General features: G+C 45.2%; 1 protein-coding gene across 7 annotated transcripts in view; it reads right to left on the minus strand.

The window, feature by feature from the left end:
* The window catches only part of DAAM1 (dishevelled associated activator of morphogenesis 1), a 237,831-nt gene that overhangs the window by 32,206 nt on the left and 192,447 nt on the right, over positions 1–13,178 (minus strand). For all 7 annotated transcript variants that reach the window (XM_063947383.1, XM_063947378.1, XM_063947384.1 and 4 more), the window contains one exon: positions 1,171–1,255. In XM_063947383.1, the coding sequence (XP_063803453.1) occupies positions 1,171–1,255 (85 nt within the window). The remainder of the gene's footprint in view (positions 1–1,170; positions 1,256–13,178) is intronic.

Below are 13,178 nucleotides of genomic sequence, written 5' to 3' on the forward strand. Positions count from 1 at the left end.
TTATAGAAGTCTGAGGGGAAAGCGGGGGAGGGGGGATGGGGTATCAAGCCTTTTACAGAGTGGACAAGTGGAGAAGTTACCCATAGCAATCAGCGTCCAGCTAGCACCTATTAAGTATATTCAATAAAATGATCTGTAGAAGTGAATATGTTACTATGGACAACTTCACCACTCTTCTGAGGGTTTGATACGTGTCCCTCCGATTTAAAGTAGGAATTTGTTTTAAAGCAAAACACCTGATTTTGGTATAGAACTAATTGGCATTTTAATTCTAGTGGCTATCATGCTGTAATGTCAGGATCAGCGAGTCAAACTATTAAATATGGGCCATACTGTTTCTGATCATCTACATGGGTTCCTCTTTGTTGTACCACATTTGTGTGTGTGTTTCATTTCATAGGTGACTTTTTGTCCTATTCTCTTTTGTGCTGGGTCTTCTTACATTTGTAAAAATCATAACTGGAACCAAAACATGAAACCTCATGAGGAGACATTTACAGGACACATATTGCATGGCCTCTCACATTCAAGTACCCAACGGGTGGATTGTCTGCTTTTTGCATTGCTTGCAATAACTTCTGCTGGCCTGTAGAGGTCACTGCTGTAATTGCTTTCTCTAGAGAAGTTGTGTCATTGATGAAATACTCCATAAAGACAGCAACCAACACCTCAGGACAGAGGTTCCCAAATGTGATCCTCAATGCACCTAAACGGTCCAGGTTTTAAGCATATCCATGCTTGGCTAGAGGTGACTTAATTAGTACATCAGTCAATTTCATTTAACCATTTGTGCTGAGCCAAGGATATACTGAAAACCGTTGGGGTATCTTAAGGACCGTGTTTGGGTAATTCTGCCCTAGGCAATAACAATATTAAGAACAGTGCAAAATAAACCAGATTGAGTACTATTTCAACAATATTGAGTATGTAATATCTGCATGCATGCAAATGCTACAAAACACAGTATACATTCTAAATACTTAACTAACATTTTAAATGAAAATAAAACCTGAAATCTGAGGTCACTCACAGAACAGCGCAAATTCCTAACATTGTGCATTATCTACGCCTCATCTGTCATCACTTGTTTTCCCGTGAGGCAATTTGGATAATGGGTGACATGACTGCAGAATTTATCAGATAATCAGCCAACAGTATCTCAGCCCTCACCTGTTCTAACATGTCCTTTGGAAGGTCTTCCTGCTCATCCATTGTCAGAATAGCACGCTTTATTTCATCGTTCGACAACTTCAGCCTGCAGGAATGCAATCACCAATTGATTAGATTAAACATGAATGGACAACAAGGCAGAGACTTTACAGGGATGGGGTGTCTGTACCTCCCAATAGGAATAGTTAAAAACAGAGAACAAAATAAATATCAAGAAAGATAAAAAAAACAACAACAAAAAAACAAAGATAATCATTAAAGCGCCAAAGTATCAATAACATACTGAAAATCACAAAAACACATACATTGTATTTATATAAACAAAACAAAAAAATCACGTGTGCACCTATTTAAGGACCCGAAGTACATGCGACACAAGAAGCAAGTTGATTTATTGAAGGATATTCCCGTTGCTACCAGCAGTCGTGATAAGATAATTACCACAACCTGTATATGCGAAGGGTAAGAACAGTCAGGGCCGGATTAAGGTCTGTGGGGGCCCCTGGGCAACAAATCTGTGGGGCCCCCCACACACTGTCCTCACAACTGCAAAAAAACATCGGAGTAGGAGTACAGCATTTACCGGTCTCCTCTCAGTCCTCCTCGACAGCTGAGCTGTTCCTTTACTGCTGCGGCCACCGAGAAGCTTGCGAGATAATGTCAAATCTCGTGAGACCTCACACTGCAGTGAGTGAAGCTCCTCGGCGGCCGCAGCTGTAATGGAACGTCTAAGCTGCCGAGGAGGACGGAGAGGAGACTGGTAAATGCTGTACTCCTACTCCGATGTTTTTTGCAGTTGTGAGGATGGTGTGTGGGGGCCCCGGGACGACCGCCCCTTTCCGCCCAGCCGTTAATCCGGCTCCGAGAACAGTACAACTGAACTTCTGCCTCTCATACAACACTGAAGGTGGCCATCCACTACTCAGACTTGTCTGAACTGCAGATAGCATCAGATTTCTCTTGAACTCTCCCGGGAGCGTCCCGGGAATCGGATCAGACCCTGGCTTTAATTTTCATTACATTCACTTCAGATATATCTGATGCAATATATCATGTGCCAGATCGCATCAGATATATCTGATGCACACATGCTACATGTGATTGATCTGATGCTGCTGCTGCCGCTGTTCCCCCTCTTGGTGGGTGGGAGTGGTCAGGGAGATGCCAGTCAAGTGACGCTTCAGATGAATCTGATCAGATACATCTGAAGTAAAAAAAACAATACGATGTGCACCTGTTTTCTTCAGATTCAGATAAATAGTTGGGGCAGCCTCAGAGATCTGTAGTTCAGACATATCTGACACGGGAGTGAGCATTGGATCTGAAGAGCCATCCAATGTGACACTTTTCTTCAGATATGACGGTCAGATGCATCGAAATCTGAAGAAAACTGCCCAAATCTGACTAGTGGATGGGGGCCTTAAGAACTGTTAATTGCAGACTGGAAATTATATATAATTTTTGACAACCCTGTTTCAGGAGCCTGTTGGTTCTAATCTACTATTGAAGACTTCATATTGTAGTAATTCCCTGTGTAGCTCTCTATATATAATTTGTACCCAGTGGAACATATACGTTTAACCAGATTTTTGCCTATTTGTCAGGCTGTTTGTGTGAGGACATGTTTATTTTTAGACACTGTTTATTTATACCAATTAATATTGTGTGTGTTTTATATAGGGTTGTCTGGCATAAATGGAGCTTTGGCCTTTTAATTTTCTTGTCCTCTGGTTTATGATGCTTAGTAATATTGTTGCCGCTCTTTCCTCTCTGTTTATGGTCTAATCATCATAAAAAATTCAATCAAAACACATAGCCATTAATTGCTTGTAACAATAATCTAATAAAGATGTTATTATGATGCTCAATAGAATGGCGATGGATTGGGGGACACCAGGATAGACCCACTGTTTAGAATGAAAAGTTGCCTGTATCATCTATGTAATAAAATCGGTTGCTGATAAAAAAAAATCAGAAGAGAAGGAAAGGAGAAAAGAAAAAGTGATGAAAAGAAAGATGGAAAGGGTGTCAATAGAAGAAATATTGAGGGAAGGGAGGAAAGAGGGAAGGGGTCAAGAGGGTTGAAGTCAGAGGGGAACGAGAGAAGGAGAGAAAGGGGGGGGGGGGGGAGTGGGGTTGCTGAAAAGACAGTGGAGTGAAAACACAGAGAAAAAAAAACCTAGTAATGCTGGGATAAACTGATGTACAACTTGAAATAATTGTATTGGGTTGTTGTTGTTTTTTTAAACGGACACAATTTTATAAGTTGACAGTTACAATTTAGGATTACCATAATGAACGGATGTCAATGTGCTGTATGGTACAGGTGTACAATGTCAATAACTAAACACATACAATAGTGAACTCGTGCAAGTCTAAACGGGAACCTCACCATGGTAAAGACACTTCTACCACGGGAAGAATTTCCAGCACATGAAACATGTAAAAACACATTCAAAATATGAGTGTCAGACTGGTTCTAGATTTACAGATTCCTGAGTGCTCTAATGCTGGATTCCAGTGGTATAATCCACATTTAGCAGAGCCTGACACAGTCATTTAAAGATATTGATTGCCATTGCCACATTTATATATTGTACCTATGTGCTTGAAAGTGGTTTGATGTAATTTGTATTTTTGTGTATTTTTTTTTTTTTTTTACTAGGACATAGTCAAGGGTGAACAGTCAGATCGGAAAATGTATTCAAAATTGCTCACTGATTGATACCATACATTTCAGTGAGTAGTCCATACACAAAGATGGGTCAATATATAGGCTGGGCACATAAAAACCAGTATTAAGAAAAAAAAAAAAAAAACTTATGGCTGCTCAATCTCCTACGTACTGGTGGCTGCCTGGGAATGTCAGTTTTGTCCAACAAAGCCCCAAAGGCAGGGGCGTAGCCAGAACTCTGTGGGCCCCATAGCAACATTTTGAAGGGGCCCCTGAGACACTTCTCTGCAGCAGTTGTCAATGTTATGCCCTATAATAGTGCCCTAGTTCATTTTCTGAACCATAGTGGAGCCTTATTTAATGTTATGCCCCATAGCAGTGCCCTAGTTTCTTTTATGAATCACAGTAGTGCTTAAGTTCACCCTATGTCACATTTCAGAGCTGCCAGTACACATTATGCCGCACAGTACCCCCAATTCACATTATGATATATAGTGCTTCCCATTCATATTGTACCTCATTACAGTGCCCCGGTTCATATTATAGAACATTATAGTGCCCTCCAGTTCATTTTATACCACATTACAATGAGCAGGTCCAGGGGCATACCTAAATATATTGCAAGCCCCCCCAAAAAGTTTGAAAGGACCCCTACGTACCACCCAATGCCGAAAAATGTATATAACACATTGAACTTAGACAGGGAAGGTGGGCCCCTCTCAGCTCTGGGCCCCATAGCAGCTGCACTGCCTGCACCTATGGTAGCTATGCCCTTGCCCAAAGGACTGACCAGGAGTACAGAAGGAGAAGGGAAGAGAGAAAAACTGTATTCTTGAATGAGAAATATCCTAATGAGGATAGCATGATAACAAACCATGAAAAAGAACAGAACACATGCAAAGAGCATACATTGGACACTCTGGGGGGGGGGGGGGGGGGGGGCTATCCAAATAGACAAAAAAAAAATTGTTTACTACAGATTGTTTTTTAGGGCTATCCATTTAGCCCCCTTTTTTTTTTTTATGTGAAAACACACAGGATCTGCAAAATGTCTCGGACCTATGTCTTTTCGTGGCCTTATCAGGAATTTGGTTTCGCCTGCCTCATAAATGACGGATTGGAGTTTAACTGGATAGCCCCGAAGGAGGTAAATAGCCGCAGTAAATTACGACAGCTAATTGGATTCCGCCCTCTCCCTTTAAAAGGAGTATAAAAAAATAAAAAGTATTTACTGTACAGTACATAAACAAAAAACACTTTCGCAGAAAGCCATTGGGGGACACTGAAAACACCAACACCGTGCCGGACAGCACATACTGGATACTCCACTCAAAGCTTCCCTATAGAATCCACCACATGGCACACGGAAACCTCTGGATTCATGGCCACATGTTCTTCTAGGGAGGACAAGTCAACTCCTCCTGCATGTGGGGAAGCTCTGGCAGCTGCCACATTCCAAGGAAGAGGATAGTTGCAGGAGACCCTGCACTGACCACTTCATCAACCTGAGACTGAGTTGGGTACTGTAAAGAAAGTGAAGTCCAAAAGAGAGCTCATTAGAGATCCCGGAGGGAGCAATGTCATATCTGTGGGTACAGAGGTAGAAGAGTTCCTGCTCAACAACCAACAAAATGGAGCAAGGTGAGAGCTCTATTAAAAGCCTGGATTATGGCTGGCTTCATCAAAGGACTGCACTTGCAGTAGAGTGTGGCCGCTAGTCCTCCGTCTCATACCATAAATAGGGCACCCACCCTGGACCTGCCACACAAGACTATTTGGAGTGAAATGTGGAGCAGGCAAAGATTCTTGCTACTGTCCCTCTTCCAGGATAAGCCCTGGGACTAACTCTCCTTCCCAGAGAATATGAGAGAAGAGAAGGATAGGGACAGCTGCAGTTGCACAACCCTGGATGATGTGGAGCTGCAAAAGGACACATGTCTGAGACTGGAAAGAGGCCTTATTAAAACCCAGAACCCCAATACGCCACAAGTTCCTACCATAAGAGAGGGAAGGAAGAGAAGAGATTGCTGCGGGATGCGCCTTGAAAAAAAATGCAGTGCCTGTTCTGGTGGGCTTACCAAATGGGAAACCACAGAAGGACGGAAGCCCCATAGGAATGGTACCTTCCCTAAAGCAGAACTGTGTGTCAGCAATCCAAAAAGATGCCCCTCTTAGCCACCCAGACAGAACGCCCACACTTATAAAGCTGTGGCTTCTAACCAACTACCACCTCAGAAAGAATGAGGAACTTACCTTTGTTGCCGCAACTCCGTTGCATGGTTTAGAGCCAGTACTGGCCCAATTACTGAAGGCCTGGATTCCCAAGCACTGCCTGTATTGGCAGCGGCTGGGCCCCTCCTGGAGGTGATCCCGCAGTGGAAGCGGTCTGCCGGCACACAGGCATCACACTCCTGACCTGTGGTTGGCGAATACCCTATATAATAATAATTAAAAAAGTAAGAATGCCGCTATCAGCAGACTACAAACTTGTATCCACCTCCTGATGGGAACTTCATAAAATGGACATCCCTAGGCAGCCACTAGTATGTTATTGTGGCTTGAAAAAATTTTATACGCTACTTCTTTGATGCCGACACGTCTTAATTGTTATTATTTTACACTGTTACTTTCTTAAATTACCAATAACTATTTATTAAATAAAATACATACATGCGAGGTATATTCAATAGATGTCGGATCCTTTCCGACGGAAAGGATTCGACATCTAAGCATTCAATGAGCGACAATGTCAACCCGACTTTTTTTAAAGTTGGATTGATTTAGCCGCGTTTACGATAACACACGTGGATCGGCGGCTGAAGCGTGCTTTCAGACAAGTCGGAATTCCCGACTTGTCAGAAGAACAGAGCCGGCATTGAATAGGTCGGAACTCATTCCAACCTAAACAAGTTGGAAACTGACGTCTTTCCGACTTAGATTGAATACCCCCCTGTCTATATACTGTACACCTTATTTGAGGAGGGAACATGGAAGACATTAAAATCAAAAGGGAACACCCTTAACAGAATTATTTAACCAGTCACTAAATACAGGTGCTATTCCAGAGGACTGGAAAAGAGCAAATGTAGTTCCACTGCACAAAAGTGGAAGCAAGGAAGAAGCAAGTAACTACAGACCAGTAAGCCTTACATCAGTAGTAGGGAAAGTAATGGAAAAACTATTAAAAGAAAGAGTAGTGGAATATCTTAAATCAAACAACTTACAGGATCCAAAACAGCATGGATTTACTGGTGGGAGATCATGCCAAACAAATCTTATTGACTTTTTTGACTCTGTGATGAAAATAATAGATCAAGGGGGAGCTGTAGATGTAGCATATCTAGACTTTAGTAATGCATTTGACACTGTCCCACATCGCAGACTGCTAAATAAACTTGAAAGCCTGGGGGTGGATTATAAATCAGTTAAATGGATAAGAACCTGGTTGCAGGATAGGAAACAGACAGTCGTAGTTAATGGAGTGCAATCTATGGAGGGAAATGTTACCAGTGGAGTACCCCAGGGATCTGTACTTGGTCCAGTTCTCTTTAATATCTTTGTTGGTGACATTGCAGATGGTATTGAAGGGAAGATATGCCTTTTTGCAGATGATACAAAGATATGCAACAGGGTAGACACACCGGGAGGGGTCAAACAAATGATTAATGACCTAGGTAGGCTTGAGAAATGGTCAAGAACGTGGCAACTACAGTTTAATGCTAAAAAAATGCAAAATCATGCACTTGGGTCTCAAAAACCCAAAGGCTAAGTATAGTATCAAGGGTACTATAATGGAAACTACTGAGGAGGAAAGAGATTTAGGAGTCACTATTTCAAGTGACTTGAAGGCAGGAAAGCAATGCAACAAAGCAATGAGAAAGGCAAGTCAGATGCTTGGTTGCATAGGGAGATGAATCAGTAGCAGGAAAAAAGAAGTGATAATGCCACTGTATAGGTCATTGGTTCGGCCCCATCTGGAATACTGTGTCCAGTTCTGGAGACCCTATCTCCAGAAGGATATAAATACATTAGAGAGTGTACAAAGAAGGGCAACTAAAATGGTGCATGGCCTACATCACAAAACTTACCCGGAAAGGCTAAAAGATCCTAACATGTATAGTTTGGAGGAGAGCAGGGAAAGGGGGGACATGATAGAAACTTTCAAATATATCAAGGGTCTTAACAAAGTTCAGGAGGGAAACATTCTTCAAAGGAAAAATAAGAATATACTTACCGATAATTCTATTTCTCATAGTCCGTAGTGGATGCTGGGGACTCCGAAAGGACCATGGGGGAATAGCGGCTCCGCAGGAGACTGGGCACAAAGTAAAAGCTTTAGGACTAGCTGGTGTGCACTGGCTCCTCCCCCAAGCCTCAGTTAGGATACTGTGCCCGGACGAGCGTACACAATAAGGAAGGATTTTGAATCCCGGGTAAGACTCATACCAGCCACACCAATCACACCGTACAACTTGTGATCTGAACCCAGTTAACAGCATGATAACAGAAGGAGCCTCTGAAAAGATGGCTCACAACAACAATAACCCGATTTTTGTAACAATAACTATGTACAAGTAATGCAGACAATCCGCACTTGGGATGGGCGCCCAGCATCCACTACGGACTATGAGAAATAGAATTATCGGTAAGTAAATTCTTATTTTCTCTAACGTCCTAGTGGATGCTGGGGACTCCGAAAGGACCATGGGGATTATACCAAAGCTCCCAAACGGGCGGGAGAGTGCGGATGACTCTGCAGCACCGAATGAGAGAACTCCAGGTCCTCCTCAGCCAGGGTATCAAAATTGTATAATTTAGCAAACGTGTTTGCCCCTGACCAAGTAGCTGCTCGGCAAAGTTGTAAAGCCGAGACCCCTCGGGCAGCCGCCCAAGATGAGCCCACTTTCCGTGTGGAATGGGCTTTTACAGATTTTGGCTGTGGCTGGCCTGCCACAGAATGTGCAAGCTGAATTGTACTACAAATCCAACGAGCAATCGTCTGCTTAGAAGCAGGAGCACCCAGCTTGTTGGGTGCATACAGGATAAACAGCGAGTCAGATTTTCTGACTCCAGCCGTCCTGGAAACATCTATTTTCAGGGCCCTGACTACGTCCAGCAACTTGGAATCCTCCAAGTCCCTAGTAGCCGCAGGCACCACAATAGGTTGGTTTAAGTGAAATGCTGAAACCACCTTAGGGAGTAATTGAGGACGAGTCCTCAATTCTGCCCTGTCCGTATGAAAAATTAGGTAAGGGCTTTTATAGGATAAAGCCGCCAATTCTGATACACGCCTGGCTGAAGCCAGGGCTAACAGCATTACCACTTTCCATGTGAGATATTTCAAGTCCACAGTGGTGAGTGGTTCAAACCAATGTGATTTTAGGAATCCCAACACTACGTTGAGATCCCAAGGTGCCACTGGAGGCACAAAAGGAGGCTGTATATGCAGTACTCCCTTGACAAACGTCTGAACTTCAGGAACAGAAGCTAGTTCTTTTTGGAAGAATATCGACAGGGCCGAAATTTGAACCTTAATGGACCCTAATTTGAGGCCCATAGACAGTCCTGTTTGCAGGAAATGCAGGAATCGACCCAGTTGAAATTCCTCCGTAGGGGCCTTCCTGGCCTCGCACCACGCAACATATTTACGCCAAATACGGTGATAATGTTGTACGGTTACATCCCTCCTGGCTTTGATCAGGGTAGGGATGACTTCATCCGGAATGCCTTTTTCCTTCAGGATCCGGCGTTCAACCGCCATGCCGTCAAACGCAGCCGCGGTAAGTCTTGGAACAGACATGGTCCCTGCTGGAGCAGGTCCTGTCTTAGAGGTAGAGGCCACGGGTCTTCCGTGAGCATCTCTTGAATTTCCGGGTACCAAGTCCTTCTTGGCCAATCCGGAGCCACGAGTATAGTCTTTACTCCTCTCCTTCTTATGATTCTCAGTACTTTTGGTATGAGAGGAAGAGGAGGTAACACATACACTGACCGGTACACCCACGGTGTTACCAGAGCGTCCACAGCTATTGCCTGAGGGTCCCTTGACCTGGAGCAATATCTGTCCAGTTTTTTGTTGAGGCGAGACGCCATCATGTCCACCTTTGGTTTTTCCCAACGGTTTACAATCATGTGGAAGACTTCTGGGTGAAGTCCCCACTCCCCCGGGTGAAGATCGTGTCTGCTGAGGAAGTCTGCTTCCCAGTTGTCCACTCCCGGAATGAACACTGCTGACAGTGCTATCACATGATTTCCCGCCCAGCGAAGAATCCTTGCCACTTCCGTCATTGCCCTCCTGCTTCTTGTGCCGCCCTGTCTGTTTACGTGGGCGACTGCCGTGATGTTGTCCGACTGGATCAATACTGGCTGACCCTGAAGCAGAGGCCTTGCCTGACTTAGGGCATTGTAAATGGCCCTTAGTTCCAGGATATTTATGTGAAGTGACGTTTCCATGCTTGACCACAAGCCCTGGAAATTTTTTCCCTGTGTGACTGCTCCCCAGCCTCTCAGGCTGGCATCCGTGGTCACCAGGACCCAATCCTGAATGCCGAATCTGCGGCCCTCTAGGAGATGAGCACTCTGTAACCACCACAGGAGAGACACCCTTGTCCTTGGAGACAGGGTTATCCGCTGATGCATTTGAAGATGCGATCCGGACCATTTGTCTAGCAGATCCAACTGAAAAGTTCTTGCATGGAATCTGCCGAATGGAATCGCTTCGTAAGAAGCCACCATCTTTCCCAGGACCCTTGTGCACTGATGCACTGACACCTGGCCTGGTCTTAGGAGTTTCCTGACTAGGTCGGATAACTCCCTGGCTTTCTCTTCCGGGAGAAATTCTGTACTGTGTCCAGAATCATCCCTAGGAACAGCAGACGTGTCGTCGGAATCAGCTGCGATTTTGGAATATTTAGAATCCATCCGTGCTGTCGTAGTACTATTTGAGATAGTGCTACTCCGACCTCTAACTGTTCTCTGGACCGTGCCCTTATCAGGAGATCGTCCAAGTAAGGGATAATTAAGACGCCTTTTCTTCGAAGAAGAATCATCATTTCGGCCATTACCTTGGTAAAGACCCGGGGTGCCGTGGACAATCCAAACGGCAGCGTCTGAAACTGATAGTGACAGGTCTGTACCACAAACCTGAGGTACCCTTGGGTGAGAAGGGCAAATTGGGACATGGAGGTAAGCATCCTTGATGTCCAGAGACACCATGTAGTCCCCTTCTTCCAGGTTCGCTATCACTGCTCTGAGTGACTCCATCTTGAACTTGAACCTTTTTATGTAAGTGTTCAAGGCTTTCAGATTTAAAATGGGTCTCACCGAGCCGTCCGGCTTCGGTACCACAAACAGCGTGGAGTAATACCCCTTTCCCTGTTGTAGGAGGGGTACCTTGATTATCACTTGCTGGGAATACAGCTTGTGAATGGCTTCCAATACCGCCTCCCTGTCGGGGGTAGACGTTGGTAAAGCAGACTTCAGGAACCGGCGAGGGGGAGACGTCTCGAATTCCAATTTGTACCCCTGAGATACTACCTGCAGGATCCAGGGGTCCACTTGCGAGTGAGCCCACTGCGCGCTGAAATTCTTGAGACGGGCCCCCACCGTGCCTGAGTCCGCTTGTAAGGCCCCAGCGTCATGCTGAGGACTTGGCAGAAGCGGGGGAGGGCTTCTGTTCGTGGGAAGAAGCTGTCTGTTGCAGTCTTTTTCCCCTTCCTCTGCCCCGGGGCAGATATGAGTGGCCTTTTGCCCGCTTGCCCTTATGGGGACGAAAGGACTGAGCCTGAAAAGACGGTATCTTTTTCTGCTGCGAGGTGACTTGGGGTAAAAAGGTGGATTTCCCAGCCGTTGCCGTGGCCACCAGGTCCAATAGACCGCCCCCAAATAACTCCTCCCCTTTATACGGCAATACTTCCATATGCCGTTTGGAATCCGCATCCCCTGACCACTGTCGCGTCCATAATCCTCTTCTGGCAGAAATGGACATCGCACTTACTCTTGATGCCAGAGTGCAAATGTCTCTCTGTGCATCTCGCATATATAGGAATGCATCCTTTAAATGCTCTATAGTCAATAATATATTGTCCCTGTCCAGGGTATCAATATTTTCAGTCAGGGAATCCGACCAAGCCACCCCAGCACTGCACATCCAGGCTGAGGCGATTGCTGGTCGCAGTATAACACCAGTATGAGTGTATATACTTTTAAGGATATTTTCCAGCCTCCTATCTGCTGGCTCCTTAAGGGCGGCCGTTTCTGGAGACGGTAACGCCACTTGTTTTGATAAGCGTGTGAGCGCCTTATCCACCCTAGGGGGTGTTTCCCAACGAGCCCTAACCTCTGGTGGGAAGGGATATAGTGCCAATAATTTTTTAGAAATTAGCAGTTTTTTGTCGGGGGTAACCCACGCTTCATCACACACTTCATTCAATTCATCTGATTCAGGAAAAACTACGGGTAGTTTTTTCACACCCCACATAATACCCCTTTTTGTGGTACTTGCAGTATCAGAGATGTGCAAAACCTCCTTCATTGCCGTGATCATGTAACGTGTGGCCCTACTGGAAAATACGTTTGTTTCTTCACCGTCGACAGTGGAGTCAGTGTCTGTGTCTGGGTCCGTGTCGACCCACTGAGGTAACGGGCGTTTAATAGCCCCTGACGGTGTTTGAGACGCCTGGACAGGCACTAACTGAGCTGCCGGCTGTCTCATGTCGTCAACAGTTTTCTGTAACGTGCCGACACTGTCACGTAATTCCTTAATTACGGCCATCCATTCAGGTGTCGACTCCGTAGGGGGTGACATCACCATTATAGGCAATTGCTCCGCCTCCACATCATTTTCCTCCTCATACATGTCGACACACACGTACCGACACACAGCACACACACAGGGAATGCTCTGATAGAGGACAGGACCCACTTAGCCCCTTGGGGAGACAGAGGGAGAGTTTGCCAGCACACACCAGAGCGCTATATATGTATAGGGACAACCTTACAATAAGTGTCTATCCCTTATAGCTGCTTATATCTGTTATTTTGCCAAATAAGTGCCCCCCTCTCTTTTTTACCCTGTTTCTGTAGTTGCAGGATGCAGGGGAGATTCTGGGAGCCTTCCTACCAGCGGAGCTGTGTGGGAAAAATGGCGCTGTGTGCTGAGGAGATAGGCCCCGCCCCCTTCACGGCGGGCTCTTCTCCCGCTTTTTTCTGGAAAACTGGCAGGGGTTAAATACATCCATATAGCCCAGGAGCTATATGTGATGTATTTTTTGCCAAATAAGGTAAATTCATTGCTTCCCAGGGCGGCCCCCCCCAGAGCCCTGCACCCTCAGTGACC

This window comes from Pseudophryne corroboree, chromosome 12, assembly GCF_028390025.1.
Source record: "Pseudophryne corroboree isolate aPseCor3 chromosome 12, aPseCor3.hap2, whole genome shotgun sequence".
Lineage (NCBI taxonomy): Eukaryota > Metazoa > Chordata > Amphibia > Anura > Myobatrachidae > Pseudophryne > Pseudophryne corroboree.